The sequence below is a fragment of the Narcine bancroftii genome, chromosome 12 (assembly GCF_036971445.1).
Source record: "Narcine bancroftii isolate sNarBan1 chromosome 12, sNarBan1.hap1, whole genome shotgun sequence".
In the NCBI taxonomy this organism is placed as follows: Eukaryota; Metazoa; Chordata; class Chondrichthyes; order Torpediniformes; family Narcinidae; genus Narcine; species Narcine bancroftii.
The window spans coordinates 79051444-79068275 of NC_091480.1; the positions used below are offsets into that span (position 1 = coordinate 79051444).

The 16832-nt window shown below is 38.3% G+C and overlaps 1 protein-coding gene across 1 annotated transcript in view; it reads left to right on the top strand.

The window, feature by feature from the left end:
- The window catches only part of LOC138747626 (importin subunit beta-1), a 34119-nt gene that overhangs the window by 8261 nt on the left and 9026 nt on the right, over nucleotides 1-16832 (top strand). The window contains exons 3-13 of the mRNA XM_069907026.1: nucleotides 1239-1421; nucleotides 2758-2958; nucleotides 3834-3986; nucleotides 4730-4789; nucleotides 4879-4968; nucleotides 5543-5653; nucleotides 6536-6637; nucleotides 9187-9411; nucleotides 11433-11624; nucleotides 12293-12423; nucleotides 16350-16497. Coding sequence (XP_069763127.1) covers nucleotides 1239-1421; nucleotides 2758-2958; nucleotides 3834-3986; nucleotides 4730-4789; nucleotides 4879-4968; nucleotides 5543-5653; nucleotides 6536-6637; nucleotides 9187-9411; nucleotides 11433-11624; nucleotides 12293-12423; nucleotides 16350-16497 — 1596 coding nt within the window. The remainder of the gene's footprint in view (nucleotides 1-1238; nucleotides 1422-2757; nucleotides 2959-3833; nucleotides 3987-4729; nucleotides 4790-4878; nucleotides 4969-5542; nucleotides 5654-6535; nucleotides 6638-9186; nucleotides 9412-11432; nucleotides 11625-12292; nucleotides 12424-16349; nucleotides 16498-16832) is intronic.

Below are 16832 nucleotides of genomic sequence, written 5' to 3' on the forward strand. Positions count from 1 at the left end.
TTGATGTTATACTCGGACAATTAATTGGTTTAATTTTACAACTATTTTCACTTGTGCTGCAATGCATATTATCCATATTTTAGGATTTTTACTTCATTTGTTACAATATCAATCCAGTAACTAAGCCATCAAGTTCCTCTTTAAATTTAAAATTTTTAAATTAGACATACAGCACAGTAACAGGACTCACTCATGTGCCTGTGCCACCCAATTAATCTATAATCCCTGGTACATTTTGAACGGTGGGAAGAAACGAAGCCTCCGAGGCAAACCCATATAGACATGGGGAGAACATACAAACTCCTTACAGACAGCACAGGATTCGAAATCTGTCCTGATCACTGGCACTGTAGCATGCTGCTCTCGTGTTGATTTTGTTTCTCGTCAATCAGATGAGCAATTGAATTCCTGTCAAGATAATGGTTCCAAGAATTTATTGTTATCTATAGAAATCAGAGTATTTTGACCTTAAGATCTCACTCAAACTCATTTATCATGTGACTTATTGCAACAGCTAGTCTTCTCTCAGGACCGATTGTTTCCATGAACTAAGTTAATTTAAACAATGTATCATGGTGGTAAAATAGAATAAAATTTCTTTAAAATGCTAGAAAGTCATCAAGTGGTCAACTGTTAACGTGAGGAATATGATCTCATTAGGGTGACTAGCGAATTTGAGTTATGGTGTGATGCGTCTCCGGGTGGGTTGAATTCTTTTTATTCGTGGGGTAGTAACCATTGGGTGACAGTCACTTTTAATGCCCGTGTCTTTTTTCAGATTAGGTATTTGGGGTACATTAGATAATTCAGCTTTAAGGTCCATTTATTTTAGCGGCATTGGGGGCTATACTTTGGGACCTGCAAGTTTGCTTTCGGCAAGTGTCGGCGTCTTTTACTTATCTTTTTTGTACATTCAAGGCATTATTGGGAGGTAAGATGCCCATCACTCACTCATCTATTAATACTCTACCTATGTCAAGGTGCAATGGCATATGTATCAAGTTAAAAGTTATTGCCATTGTGCATATCTGGTACTCAGTAATGTTTTGAAACTAGATTTGTTGGTTCTGCCTCAGTTTATGTTCTGGTAGTCATGGTCATCTGATTATTCTAAGCCCCTGTTTGTATCCTTGTTATTGCACAAAATATCTTAATTTTAAAATATAATCTCTTAAACCAGAAATGTTGGGAATGGGAGTAAAGACTATTGAAACGTTATTTCGTAAATCTCGTTGCAGCCTACCTTCTTGGTGGAACTCTCAAAGGTACTAGCAAACCCAGGAAACAGCCAAGTTGCTCGAATTGCAGCTGGTCTACAAATAAAGAATTCCTTAACGTCCAAGGACCTTGATGTCAAGACACAATATCAGCAAAGGTGGTTGGCTATTGACAGCAATGCTCGTCGAGAAATCAAAACCTTCGTAAGTTAGGGAAGTTATGACAACTTCTGTAATTTTGCTATGTAATATGTGATGAAGGCAGATGGCTTAAATAAAAGCATAATGGCATGGGGAACATTTTCACATTCTTGGGTTTAACTAGCAATTTCACTATAAATATTTTGTCATTTCAGTTTTGCATTTCGTTAAAATTTGTTTAACTGTCCATTGCCAAGGAGGACATGATTTTATTTATGGATGTGCATTCTAAAAATTTTTCTTGCCTTCATTATTCATGAAGGTTATGTGCATTTTAATAGAGCATTTTTTCTCAATCTCAAATTAAATATTCTGCAGATAATTGATTTCGTGCAGTGCATATTTTTTTTGGTCAAATCTGTTTAGCTTTTGAGTCTCAAGTTTTAATATCGTAGAAGAGATTTTGGTTAAGACCATTTGGATATTGGCTTTTTGTAACTAGCAGTGCTAAGTGACATTTGGAAGATGAATTCATCAAGGGGCATCTCCACGTGCAGTTATCTTCCACATTTGTTCTTTATACAAATCTGACCTGGTATTTTAGGGTGTATCTTGATTCCAATGGTTGCTCAAGAACCGGTTCACAGCTATTGTTTCATGCAGAATTCCTTTTGATAACTAAGTGTAAGAAACACAACACAATATGTTTTTGTAATAAGAATTTACATGAGAAATGTTTGTTCCCTCAGATTCTGTCATGTGCCTTATTTACAGTAGTAGCAATTTTTAAAAAAAAATTAATATATGCCTGAGTTTCAAGTACAACATGGAGTGTGGGGGACTGTTCTGCATTATAATAGGATATCTCTGTTGTGGGATGCTGAATTCTAAAATGAAAAGAAGAATATTGCTCTAAATGGTATCATTTGGTGCACACAATGACTACATTTTTATTTTAAAATATTCCTCAAGTGGAAAATCTAATCTGGATTCTGTGTTATCTGTGGTTTTGCTGGGTCATGATTGAATCGAGCCTGTGAAATACAAAATGATATTTTGAATATCAACTCTAATTATTGAAATTGTGTGCTGTCTTTGGGGTTTATTTTAGTGTATGAATTCAACTGTTTTGATTAGAATTTCTATAATTTTAATTCTTGAGTGATTTACTGTAATAATCTGCATGTTAATTCACTGGGGGATGATGACACTCTTTGGGTTTGGGGATGTGGGGGAGTAAATGTTATTTTGAGCCAGTACAATAAAGTTGATCTTAAGGATTAAATCTACAGTACCTGTTCTATTCTTTCTTCCAATTCTATTGGTTAATTGTCCTTAAAGAAATTGTTACTCGTCTTTGAAGGAGTAAGACTTTAACATTTTTAAACTCTTCCCACAGGTCTTACAAACTTTAGGAACAGAAACCTACAGGCCCAGCTCTGCATCACAGTGTGTTGCTGGTATTGCATGTGCAGAAATCCCTGTTGTTCAATGGCCTGAACTCATTCCTCATCTGGTTGCAAATGTAACAAATCCTAATAGCACTGAACACATGAAAGAGGCGACCTTGGAAGCCATTGGTTACATATGCCAAGATATAGTGAGTATTTTATTTACACAAGATACAGCAACTACAATAATACAAATAAAATTACCACAATATGCCAAGACAGCAAAAGATGATGAATATAAAAGTGAGAATAAATGTACACTGTTTCAGTTAATGAAAGAAAGGCTTTAACAGTGCAGGCAAATCCTTTTGATGTTTCCAGGATAGTCAAGTCCAGCACTTTTGGTTCATGAAGCTCCCCCCTCCCCCAACCTGAAGCAGGCTCCTGAATGTTACTACATGACCTTAAGGCTTCAGTACCTTCTGTCTGAAACTTGCAGTGAGAAAAGATTGTGATGGGGGAAGTGGCCATCCTTTCTGATAGCTGCTGTCAAGGGGTAGTGCCTTTCCTAGATGTCTTCAATGGATGGTAGGTTAGTGCCCATTATGGACTTGGCTAGGTTTGCCATTTTCTTGGTGCCGTCTATGTTCCAAGGCATTTGAATTTGTAAATTTGGGCCATTATTGAACCAGTCCATACTCTTTCCACAGTATGCCTTTAAAGGTGTGACACAGTATTTGACACCATGCTGCATCTCTTCCAAATTGTTTGGAAGTCGAGGTGTTGGCTATTCCTTTTTCACATTTGACATGTGTTTGCTTCAGGGGAGGTCCTCTGATATTCAGACTCCCAGGAACTTGAAGGTGCTAATCCTCTCCACTGCCATCCCTTTAATGTTGAAAGATGTGAGCTTCCTAATCCTAAAATCCACAATAAGCTGTCCAGACTTGCTGATTTTGAAAGCAAGATTGTTGTTCTGACACCATATAACCAAATTCTCAAATTCCATTCTGACCTCGTTTCCTGTTCATCAGCCAGCAGCAGTGTCATCAGTGAATTTATAAATTGTGGGTTTTTTCCTCAGGACCCTGAGCAACTACAGGACAAATCAAATGAAATCCTTACTGCAATTATTCAAGGAATGCGTAAGGAGGAGCCTAGCAACAATGTAAAGTTAGCTGCAACTAATGCACTGCTCAACTCCTTGGAATTCACCAAAGCTAACTTTGACAAAGAGGTACGGGGCTATTTCAATACTGTGATGGCAGCTGTTCATCAGCCTTGGTCAAAAAAGGGTGCATGATCCTGAATTAGTAAATGTATCAAACTGAAGCATTCAAGTACATTTTTAGGTATCTACCTGTGTGAATGTGGCTGCTCCTGTTTTATTTAATCCTCCAATCTCTCAACTTTCCATTTAATGGTATTCTTCAATGGCTCGCCTTAAGTCTGTGATGAGAAATCATGCACCACGCTGATATCCTTTTGATGAAATTAAATGGAATAAACCTGAGACTTGCTGGCTGTGCTTTATAGTAAGGTTAGGATGAGATGGGGATCTGGTTCTCGAAATCCATGATTCTATAACAATATTTAAAAGTTGTTGAGTGAGGACCAAATATCTTGCCCAATGAGATATTTGTTGGATTGGGAAGAGGGCAAAACTAATTTTAATTATTTTATTGGCTTTCTCCAAAAGTATAGATGTTCACAGTTTAATCAAGCGATAGGCCTATTGTGTAAAAGTTGTGTGTGAATTGTCCAGTTGTTTTTCTGTGGTGATTAATTTATTGACATACATGTACTTGTCCAACTACAAAATGTAATAAGAGGGTTGAAACACCAGCATTGCCCCTTTTCAAAAAAGATTGTTATTTGCCCTCTAGTTCATTGTGACTAATTGTTTACTAGGTATTGCATATTGTGAAGATTGTGGTTGAAGTTTCTGTGCAATTTTTCAGATTTTTTTTTCTTTTATAGTCTGAGAGGCACTTTATTATGCAAGTAGTTTGTGAAGCAACTCAATGTCCTGATACAAGGGTAAGTAACAAACACTAAATGTGAAATAAAAGGTTCAGCCAGGAAATTACTTTGTGGATACATATGAATTTAATGCTTGAATCTAATAGGTGAGAGTGGCTGCCTTGCAAAACTTGGTGAAGATCATGTCCCTATATTACCAGTATATGGAAACTTATATGGGTCCTGCTCTTTTTGCTGTAAGTATACTTTTTGTTATTTCAGGAATATAGTAACTATGGTAAAAATGATAATCAGGCACCCTTGGAACTTTGGTACGGGACTGTCAGATTTTTTCCAGACTACCAGTGACAACCCCCTGCCAAATACTGTGGCCATTTAAGTTGCAGAATTTTGTCTTTGTCGGAGTTTTGTGTGGGTAATAAACACAATGTTAAAGAAACAGTAAACTATTATCCCACTTGTAAAATGCAGTTCAATGGGAAATGTGGCCTTCCATCACAAAAAATTGAGAGACTAATTTTTTTTAGGAATGCAGCCTCTCCCCAATGCAGGTGTTGCCTGTTTTGGATGTCACTCCAACTAAACTTAAACAGCTATTCATATGTAACCAAGAGTACAATGATTTTTTTCCATTGAGTGAGGAGATTCTAAAAAGTCACTGCAAAACCAGTCCCTGGTAAGTTTAAAAGGCTTTTAGGAACTGGGGTCCCAGTGAGCCAGATGGTGAACCATTGGGATTATTATTTTGTCAGCTCTGTGTTGCTGGTAAATGTATTTAATATCTATAAATGTCTGCTTTTTAAACTCAAGATTACCATTGAAGCTATGAAGAGTGATATTGATGAAGTAGCCCTGCAAGGAATTGAATTCTGGTCTAATGTCTGTGATGAGGAAATGGATTTAGCTATAGAAGCATCTGAGGTATGTTTTTTACTAGGCAACAGAAAAATGTATTGCGTTTAATACAGTATTTGCATGTGCGTGGAGAGGCATGACACAGTTGCATAAATGTAGAAAAGCTCTTTCAGGACAGGTGTTACACTGGATTTTTATACTGTTAGATGTGAAAAACCCCGTAACAATACAGTACTTTTTTTAAAAAAGAGTTAGGCAGCTATGTCCCAACAAAATGCTCAGTCCTCGTGACATTTAAACAGACTATTTAATTGTTCGCTTGAAATTGGAATGCAGAATTTTGCTATTCCACTTTTCCCCTACCTGTAAATTGTTTTGATATCCTTTCGTTGTTGAAGGAGCTGTATCATTTTACTAGTCCTCTTGAAATTGATTATTTTTTGGGTTATCCTTGGTGTACATAAATAAATCTAGGTACTTGAGAAAGGGTATCAGTTTACAAACCTGATTGGTTCCTTTGAGGTTGAGTTATAATGTTAATAGTTATAATATTTGTATGTTGTGATAAGGAATGGTATGCAAAAGCAGTAATGTCGAATGGTAAATTTGTCCAGTCACTGTAAGTTGGAATATTTTGAATGCTTTGTCACATCGACTATAATGAATACCTGAGTAAGCTTGAAGGCGAGGGTAACCTTTTTGATGTCACACGTGGCAAGTTGGTCTAAAAGTTATGGGCACAGCAACTTTTCCTGCAAATGGTTCACCACTTGTATCCCTGCTGAAACTGCAGTTGAGACAGCTGAGCCTTGATTTGCCAAGTTGGAAAAGAGCAAAGGCTGTTTAAGTTCACTATTGTAATGACTAAGAGATTAGTTGTGAATTAAGTTTTCCAGTTTGGTTTATTGTATTTAAGTGGTTTATGTTCATTTCAAATTGTCTACACAGGCAGCAGAACACAGAAGGCCTCCTGAGCATACAAGCAAATTCTATGCCAAAGGGGCACTGCAGTATTTGGTACCCATTCTCACTCAGACACTGACTAAACAGGTAATTCATGGTAAAAGATGAACCAGATCCAATTTTGTGCTAATTCTAAATGTTTTAAATTAGAATTTGATGTCAAGGTGTATGGTAAACTGCAAACTTCAGTTGAGTTAATAATGCATGAAATTGATTCTATATTTTAATGCAATGTGATTTGCTAAATTATATATTCCACCCAAGAACTTGGTATACTTCTGTGTTCCATTTTAAACTAAGAATTGTAACTGCTGTACCTGAAGATCAACTTGGATGACTGTTTAATCATTGGTAGATGCAACATTCCCTTGAAGTGTTTTAGAAAGCATTTGATAAAAAGACACCATTTTAAAATAATTGTTATCGTTGAAATCAATTTCTGGTCAGTAGCCAATAAAGTTTTTGTTATTCAATACAAAAACACCTCTTAGCCCAATTTATTTTGGTTACCTTCCTGAGCTAGTCCCATTTGCACCATTTCCCTGAAACTTTTACAATTTTAAAAACTTGTCCATATGTCTTTGAAACAAATTGTACCCTTTACAACTTTCTCTGGCAGGTTGTTCCATATACTTAACACCCTCCAAAATAATTTGCCTAGCACTCCAGTTCTGGATGTTTGATTTTCTGGCCTAGGTATACAGGCTGAAGCCCTGTATCCTTGAGGCATGACCAAAGAAAATCCAGGTCACAGAAATTTCCCCGACCTTTTTTAAAATGTACGGCATTAGAAGGGAATTTCTAAATTGGGGGATTGTTATGATAATTGATGTCTTTTGATCAATTAATGATTAAATATGATATACCTCCATAATACATTATTATGTTTTTAATTGAATGTTTATTTAAGAGAGAAATTGGGATCAGAAATTATTTTAAAAGATCTTTCAAATTTAGAACAAATTATGGTTGATGGAATGATTTAAAAAGTATTTCAATTGCATATTATTACAAGAACAGGCACCTAAAGTAGGTTTGTTTAACTCAAAAGAAAGATGGGAACGAGATTTAGAAACATTTATAGATAAACAAGATTGGCAAAATTTGTGTAAAGAAGTTATGAAAAATACTATTAATGTAAGATGTAGATTACCTCATTAATGTTTTCTACATCAATTATATATTACTCTTCAGAAATTACAGAAATTGGAACTTTTTTCTTTCTACGTGATTTTGATTAAAGGTCAACTTTTTCTGTGTTTCTATTAGTAAATTTTTGCAAAGGTTAACGGGGGTGAATTTTCCTTTAAACCTTGAATTACTTTATTTTGGAAGTGCCACTCCTAAATTGTTGCTGTCAGATTCTCAATTAAAATTTAATTTGTTTTTAGTAATAGCAAGGAAATGTGTTGTTGTAACATGGAAATCTGATGTTTCATTAACATCAGATAGATGGCATGCTGAGATTCAACATTCTGTTCCATTCTATTAGAAAAAAAATATATAATTTAAGGGATAAATATTCCTTATTTTTGCAAATTTGGGGGTCGTGTAGGCAAGAATCATGTTTTTAAAGTTATAAAATTTTTCTTTGTTTTTCCTGTTCAGTGAAGTTTTCCCTGAAGGTATAATAATTTTGTCTTTTGAGGTCTCTGAGTGTCAACTGATGCAATCCAAATTAATCAATTGTAATCATTTTATAATGAAATATTTTTGTGTATTTTAGTTTTGGAATTAGACTAATTTTGGGGGGGGAGGGTGGGTTATAAGAGTTTTAGTTTTTATTTGTAGTAGGTAATCTTTAGTTTTTAGATTTGTTTTTTCTTATCTGTATAGTTTCAACATGTATTTGTTAATATTCTATTATATTATTTGGATACATTGTCAAATATTTGGTCTTGTATATTTTGATTAAATAAAATATTAAAAAAAAAAGAAATTGCCCCAACCATCCCCTTAGCAGGAAAACTACTTTTTAAAGTATAAATGTAACCTAAAATTTCTTCAAGTAGTTGAAATTGAAAAAGTTACCATGGCAGTTTGCAGATTAATACATATCTTAATTTGACATGAGCTCTAGGAAATTTTAAAACCATGTCTTGTTCCTTCCCCGCTGTCAGATAAATATGTCACATGTGCCTGTATATAGTTCCGTTTTTTCAAGCAGAACTAATTATTTGGTGGTTCTGGGCTTTTGTGTAGCACTGTGAACTGCAAATCCACAGGGAGTTTTTGAAAATGATCGTATCTTACATTCATGTAATTGCATGTATGTTAATAACTTGGAGCTTTTTGTGCAGTGTTGATTGACATATCTGAGAAAGCAATAACTTTAATCTTCGAGGTTTGTTCTGCTCTTCCAGTCACTTGTCCATGTCTCCTATAGTCATCATGGTGATCCTCCTTCCAACATGTGTGAATGCAGAACAAGTTGATTGGTTTTGGATATATTTTAATCATAATTTAGTTTGAAAATTCCAGTTAGGATTGCAACCAACTTGATGTACTTTTATTTATTTCATCACGGCCACTGCTAAAAATGAGATCCATTATCGATTTAGAATGTCTGATCAGTTGATGGTGACATGCACTACTCTAGTGAATTGTTAAAAATTAATCTACCCTTTCACTATTAGGATGAAAATGACGATGATGATGATTGGAATCCATGCAAAGCCGCTGGTGTTTGTCTCATGTTACTGGCGACCTGCTGTGAGGATGACATTGTCCCACACATACTTCCATTTATTAAAGAACACATCAAAAATCCAGATTGGAGGTACAGAGATGCAGCTGTGATGGCATTTGGCTCTATTCTGGAAGGTCCTGAACCCAATCAACTTAAACCACTTATGATACAGGTATTTTCGACCATAGTGCTCCTGAGGCTACTGGAAAGTACTGTTTGAAATGATCATGTTATGGCTGTTACAAAAATCTCTCTTTTTCCATAAAATTGTCTAGTTAAGCCATGTATGTTGAGCATTGCCAGATTAGGCTTTGGTAGGGAATTTGTTCATTGGAGTTGGCATTGGTGGGGAAGGATGAATGTGTTGCAGTTAGCTAAATAACGGGCTTTGAAACAGGTTACATTTGATATGGGATATTTTTAAATCAACATAATTTGACAATTGAGTATTAATGTTTTTATAACAGTAACTTTCTCCAACTTGAAAGTTGTCAAAAGTAAACATTTGACCAGTTTAGTAATTATTTTTGACATTTCCTTTTGCCAGTACTGTATATTTCGGGGTATAAGTCAAGTCGTTAAACGCAAAAAAACTCTCAATAAATGGGATTTGTACACTGAATATACTTTTGAGACCTAAAATTCAGCTCAAAATCTAAGCCTCACTGATTCAGCATTTAAGTTGACCCTTGAAAAATCAAAAAAACTCGACTGCGACAAATTTTAATTGATTTTTATTGAAAACAACACAATTAGAACCCTTCAAAATCATTCTCGTTTTCATCCTCTGAAGCAAGCACACCCATACTCACTGTTTAAACAGTCATCATATAGGTCCCAGTCTGTATCTGATAAAGGCGGTTTCAGCTTTGTCATCAGTGTCCCACAGTAAATCATCTTTGGTGCCATCAATTGCACAAGAGATGCCACACTCTTTAAATGATTTTATCACAGTCTCTACTTTAACTTTGTCCCATGCCTTGAGCACAAAGTTAAACAGCATAGCAAGTGATGCAGCATGCATTGCCCTGCACTCTGCACTCGACATCCATGTATTCACATGATCTTTGAATGACTTGTTCAAGCAGACATTGAGAGGTTGCAATATAGGCATCAAACCACCTGGAATGACCGTCACGTAAGAATCATGTAGTGCTGATCTACTTTTCGCATCCTGTTAAGTGGCTACGAAACATATCCAAGACTGCAAACTCATCTTTGCGTAAGCTGCCTGTTCCACACATTGTCTATCCATAGCTTTAACCATTTTCATCCATCCTTTTTTATGATGATCAAAAATACCTGCAGGGAATTTCATTTTCTGTTTAATTTTGCATTTGAAGATTACCATGGGTCTTTGTCCCATTGGCCATGCGCAATAACACCTTTCCTTTCCATTGGCCATTGCCTATCATGTTGAAATTCACAGGGTTGTCGTCCATGTTTCTGATATTTGCCAATGCAAACTGATGTTTCTGCTGGTTATGTACAAGAAATTGGTGAAAACTTACAACTTTATGATCAAGAATTTTTGGTAGTTTTTGTGAATTTATTTGATTTTTGGCATAATACCAGATTTTTCCTGTTTATGAAACCATATGTGGCCTCAAAATCATCATTGAGGACTGGGTGTGACTTGCCCCACTGCAATGCAAATGTTACTTTATTTTGAAATGACTGTAGCAATCTTGCCTTTGTTCACATACCCATTCTCCAACTCTGGCTAATGAGTGATTCCGTTTCTCAAAGAACATTGCCTTTCTGGTATTTTTCATAGTCTCTTTCTTCCTCCAATCTCTAACCAACTTCTCGTGCCCATCCAATGTTCTCGCAGCAGCTCAGTTGTTGGTTTTCTTGGCCATTTCTATCACTTTCAACTTCAACCTGACTTCATATTTTCATTGCATGCTGGGCTGTGCCAATGGGCCCTACGTGATAGCCATCCCATCCAGCCAATGCACAGCAGATCGATCTGCACGATCTATGGGAGTTGACGTAACTGTCGATCAACGGCCCATCTCAAGCATCACCAGCTTTGGTGATGCCAATCAATGGGGCACCTCAGACAGTCAGAAAATTGAGGTCGTTTTGTATGCCGGATATACCATAAACCCTTAAAATGAGGCTGAAAAAGGGGGTTGACTTGTTATGCTGTAATGTACAATATTAATAAATTCAAATTTTTAATTTCAGGCAATGCCCACACTGATTGAGTTAATGAAAGATCCTAGTGTTGTGGTTCGGGATACTACAGCCTGGACTGTGGGGCGCATTTGTGAGTTACTTCCTGAGGCTGCTATCAATGACATGTACCTGACTCCATTACTACAGTGTCTTATTGAAGGTCTAGGAGCAGAACCTAGAGTGGCTTCCAATGTTTGCTGGGTAAGTTGTTTGTTAATTGGAATGTGCCATCAAAATGATAAAGTCCACAGATATAGGAGCAGAAGTGGGCTGTTTGGCCTGTTGAGTCTGCTCTGCCATTCCATCTTTGAGCTTGTACATTTCCCCCACTCTCCTGCCTTCTTCCCATAACTTTTGAATCCAGAACTATTCAGATATTTATCTCGCTTAAATTCACTCAGTGAGTTGGCCTCCTCCACAGCTGCCTGTGGTAGCAAATTTGAGGCTAAAGAAATCCATCCATATCTGCAATTTTGAAATTGTGCCCTTTTGTCCTTGACTCACCTACAATGGGAAGCAACTTTGCCACATTCACTCTGTCCAGGCCTTTTAACATTGAAAATGCATCTGAGGTCCTCTTCATTTTTCTGAACTCCAAGGTGTACAGACCAAGACCCATGAAAGGTTCCTTGTGTGCTAATCTGTTCATTCCAGGAATAATATGCATGTTGCTGATTCATTTTAAAACTTCTGAGTTATCTTAAGCCACAACTACACATGAGAACGAAAATTTATTGGGGGGAATTTAGTGTATTTTGGAAATTTCTTTCCCTCTCCCTGACCAAATTAATCTTGATGTCTGTTGTGATTAAGCATTTTTAGCTTAAGTTTTTAAAATCTGAATATGGTATATGGCTTGTTTTCCATAGGCATTTTCCAGTTTGGCAGAAGCTGCTTATGAAGCTGCAGATGTAGCAGATGATCAGGAAGAACCTTCGACTTATTGTTTGTCATCATCATTTGAATTGATAGTACAGAAGCTACTAGAAACTACTGATCGGTAGGAATCCTGTCCTTGATGTATTTTTTTTGCCAGATGGTCATGATTAGGCTTACAAATCTGAAATTGACAACTGAAGTTAACAATTTTAACTTAAGTTACTGAAGACACTTGTACTCTATTCTGACAGTTGACCTTAATTTGATTGGTGCCTTAATTGTTCTTGATGAACTGATTAAGAAAATGTTGCTTTGTATCAAAATATTTTGTGGCATGTCTTGGGGTTATGGCTCGGAAATAAGTCGCACACAACAAGGAGTGAAGTTGACATCGAGTTAATGAACTGGCTGCTCTCTTATATAGTCAGGCTAACCCTAGCTGCATGTGACTGATGGACATGACCCGTGTTCCTTCTGGCTTTGATTGGTGTCCTGTTTTGCTAGGTGTGGTTTGTAATGACCCTTCTCTCTCCACCCACCCACCAGAAGCGGCCTGGAGAGGTACCTTTTGGAAGGCCTGTCCCTGCTACGAGGGATTGGGAGTGTAATTGGTTGACGGCTATCCAAATGTGCTTGTTTGAGCTGGTCAATCGTGAAAGTCTCTTTGCTGCCGCTGATGTCCAGAACCATTGTGTCGTAGTATGTGGTGTAGCCCCTTGTATGGTCTTTGGATTGGTTTCCAGTGAGCGCCACGCCTCGTGAAAACATATTTACAGTTCTTGAGGTTCTTGTGGACTATAGATCAGGGATGGCCACGTGCTTTGGGAAATGTTGGGGCAAGCGTTCCCAAGCATTTGCACAGTCTGGTGGCATCTGGTGGATCTTCTGAGATACCAGCCAAGAATTTGCCTGGGTTGACTAAGGGCACGTTGTACACACATCTTGGCTGTGGATGTATTGAAATCCTCCTTGGTGCAGTCTGAATCCCCAGGAGGACCCGCGGCAGCTCATCTGTCCAGATGGGCCCTGAGAGTCTGCCCATGAGGGTTGATTTGAGGTGCCCATGGAATTTCTCCAACAATCCGTTGGCTTGTGGGTGGTATGCCGTTGTCTGATCGAGTTGGGTTCCAAGGGAATTGGCCAAGGCTGCCCATAGACTGGAGGTAAATTGGGCTCCTCTCTCAGAGGTTAGATGTCCTTGGACCTCAAAGAATGCCACCCAGTTGTTTAGCCGGGCCCTTGCACGTCTTGGTGGATACCTCAAGTAACAGGACTGCTTTGGGCCACCTAGTTGAACGGTCTACAATAGTGACCAGGTGTTGGGCACCCCTTGAAACCTGTAGTGGGCCAACAATGTGCACATGTATGTGGTTGAACCTTCACCGTGTTCAAAAGTGTGGAGAGGGGCCTTAATGTGTTCCTGGATCTTAGCAGACTGACATTGTGTGCAAGTTCTTGCCCACTGCTGACCTCTTCAGAGGACATGCCAGATGAATCATTCTGACAGTGGTCCTAATGGAAGGGTGTGCTAGATTGTAGTAGCTGTGTCACACAAAAGAGTCATTTCACCTGGGCCCATTGGAACAACCTCCAGCTGTGGGCAGGTTACTGCAGTTCAATATACAAGGGTGTCAGGATCTACTTGTGCTTCTGCCAGGGCCATGTAGTAGATGCGTGGGGCGGGGGCATGTATGGCAGAAATGGCAGGTCGGGACAATGCATCATCCACCACATGGGATTTTCCTGCGATCTGACTAGTGTCGGAGGAGAATTCTGAAATATACGAAAGGTGTCTCCGTTGTCTGGCTGACCATGGATCTGAAACTTTGCTGAAAGCAAAGATAAGTGGTTTATGGTCGGTGAAGATCTGGAATTTCCTGCCCTTGAGGAAATATCGAAAATGCCTCACTGCCAGGTACAGAATCAACAGTTTGCAGTTGAATGCACTGTATTTCAGTTCTGCCAGCCGGAGGCCTTTGCTTAAAAAAAAGCGTGTGGTTGCCATTGTCCATGCACCAGCTGATCAGGCATACCCCCGACTGCTGAATTGGAGGTATCTACTGTGAGGGCTGTCGGGCCTAGGGCGCACTAATAGTGTTGTTGACCAGAGCTCCTTAGCAGATTGGAAAGCCTCACCTGCCTCATTCATCCATATAATGTCTTTCTTGTGACTGGAAATGAGGGAGAACAATGGCCTCATGATGCAGACTGCTGCCAGTATGAATCAGTGGTTTAAAAAAAAATTAATCATACCGGCGAATTCTTGTAGGCCCTTGATTGTATTTGGCCTAGCAAATGAGTGAATAGCCTTTACCTTCTTGGGCAGTGGCTGCGACGTCCAGAATAAATTCTTGTAGGCCCTTGATTGTATTTGGCCTAGCAAATGAGTGAATAGCCTTTACCTTCTTGGGCAGTGGCTGCGACGTCCAGAAGCTCAGCAGCTTCAGGGAAACCGTGTTGATTGAAGGTTGGTCTTCCAATTTGATATCCAGCGTTGGGTCCAAAAATGCTGTTTGGTGGCATGTCTTGAAGTTATAGCTCTGAAATAAGACAACAAGGAGTGCAGTTGGCACTGATTTATTGAACTGGCTGCTCCCTTTTATATAGTCAGGCTGACCTTGGGGTGCCACGTGACTGATGGCCATGTTCCTTCAGGCTCTGATTGGTGTCCTCACGAACCGCCATCGGCGATTGGCTGGATCGACCAGTTTTGCTGCAAAGTTATTGGGTGTGATTTGTGCTGCCCTGGGCACCGATTGGCCCTTTCGTGATTTGTTGCTCGTGATTGGCTGGCAGAGCCCATTTTGTGGTGGCCTCTGTGGACAGGCTGCTGGTGCCTCGTGCAGCCCACTCAATTGCCTTGTTCAAACAGCGTCCTCAATATTGGCCTGCGGCAAAAGCCGCAGACTGCTACAATTTATCATTTTAATATTTAACAATCATACCAAATGTAAAACATCAAGAAAGCCCCTCCCTCCACCCCTCCTCTCTGTCTGTCCTATTAAACAGAAAGAATGTCAGTGCATGCAATAAAACAAATGGAGACACGATAATACCACATTGTTTAAAATCTTTAGAGGTCTACTGGCTAGCCATTAGCAATCGTAACTCTGTATTGGTGCCAATGATGTATCTATATGCTCTCAATAAGGCTGCCAGATTTTAGCAAGTTGTTGTATCCCTTTCTGAGATTGTATTTGACCATTTCAAGTGGGATACAACTATTCATCTCCCAAGACCACCTATCCATGAGTAGGTGAGTCAAACTTCCATGTTACTGCTGTGCATTTCCTGGCCATACACAAGGCAATTTATGAATTTAATTTGATAATTAGTTAGTAATCTGCCAACTGTGGTAAAGTTCCCCAGAAGACAAAGCTCTCGGTCTACTGGGAAGGTGACTTTTGTGATCTTAGTTAGGGTGTTACAGAGGTCATACCAGAAGGGCCTCGCCTTCGTGCAAAGCTAGGTAGAATGTGAAAAGGAACCAACTTCTATACCACACCTAAAACACATCTCTGATGATTTAAGTTTATATTGGTGTAATTTCTGTGGGATGAGGTGCGCTTGATGGAGAAAATTATAATGGACCAATCTATACCTGGCATTGATAGTAGCCATCAAACTTTCCTGATACAGATCTGACCAGAATCTTTTTTTGTCAATTATTGTCTCACCCTAGACTTGTGCAAACCTGGCTTTGGGCTCTCACTCATCAATTTAAAAAAAAAAAGTACATTCTGGAAATAAACTATATATTTCCTTCATGGAGTAGTTTCTCCTTTCACTGAGTCCCGGTAGAGTCATTTCATGGCCCAAGTTGTCCCTAGGGAGGGATCACAACTCAAGGTATCAAAAAGATTTTTGGACAAATCTTATTTCTTCTTCAGCTGTTCAGATGACATGAAAAGTCCTTTTTCATAACAATCTTCCAGATGTTGTCCCCTTTTGATACCAGGTTTCCAAAATTTTTATTGTTCAAAATTGAGTATAAGTTATATCTGAAGATAATAGATGTGCGCCACCAAGTTTAATGTTCTTCTTTAGGCCTGATGGACATCAAAATAATTTGAGGAGTGCTGCATATGAGGCATTGATGGAGATTGTCAAGAACAGTGCCAAGGACTGCTACCCAGCTGTGCAGAAAACAACATTGGTTATTATGGAAAGGCTACAACAAGTATTACAAATGGAGGTATGTTGATGCATGCGTGGTAACTAAACCTACTTTTGGAAATGTTTGGGTCGATAAAATGTGTTGCAAGTCGTGTCACATGGGTGATGTATAGATTTTCCTGTCTCATGGTTCTCAAATTTTTACGGTCTAAATTTAGTGGAAAATTAACCTTCTAATTTAGACTTGTGAAAGCATCTGATGATGCTGGCAGAATAACTTAATATACAAAAATTCAGTTTTTCATTGTGTTTCTGTTTTGCTATTTAATTTAACTTTGTAGGTTCTTATTCTTTGTCACAATGTTTTTAATGTGCTCAGCTGCATAATAGGGGTGGCAATTGAATTCTAGGTGC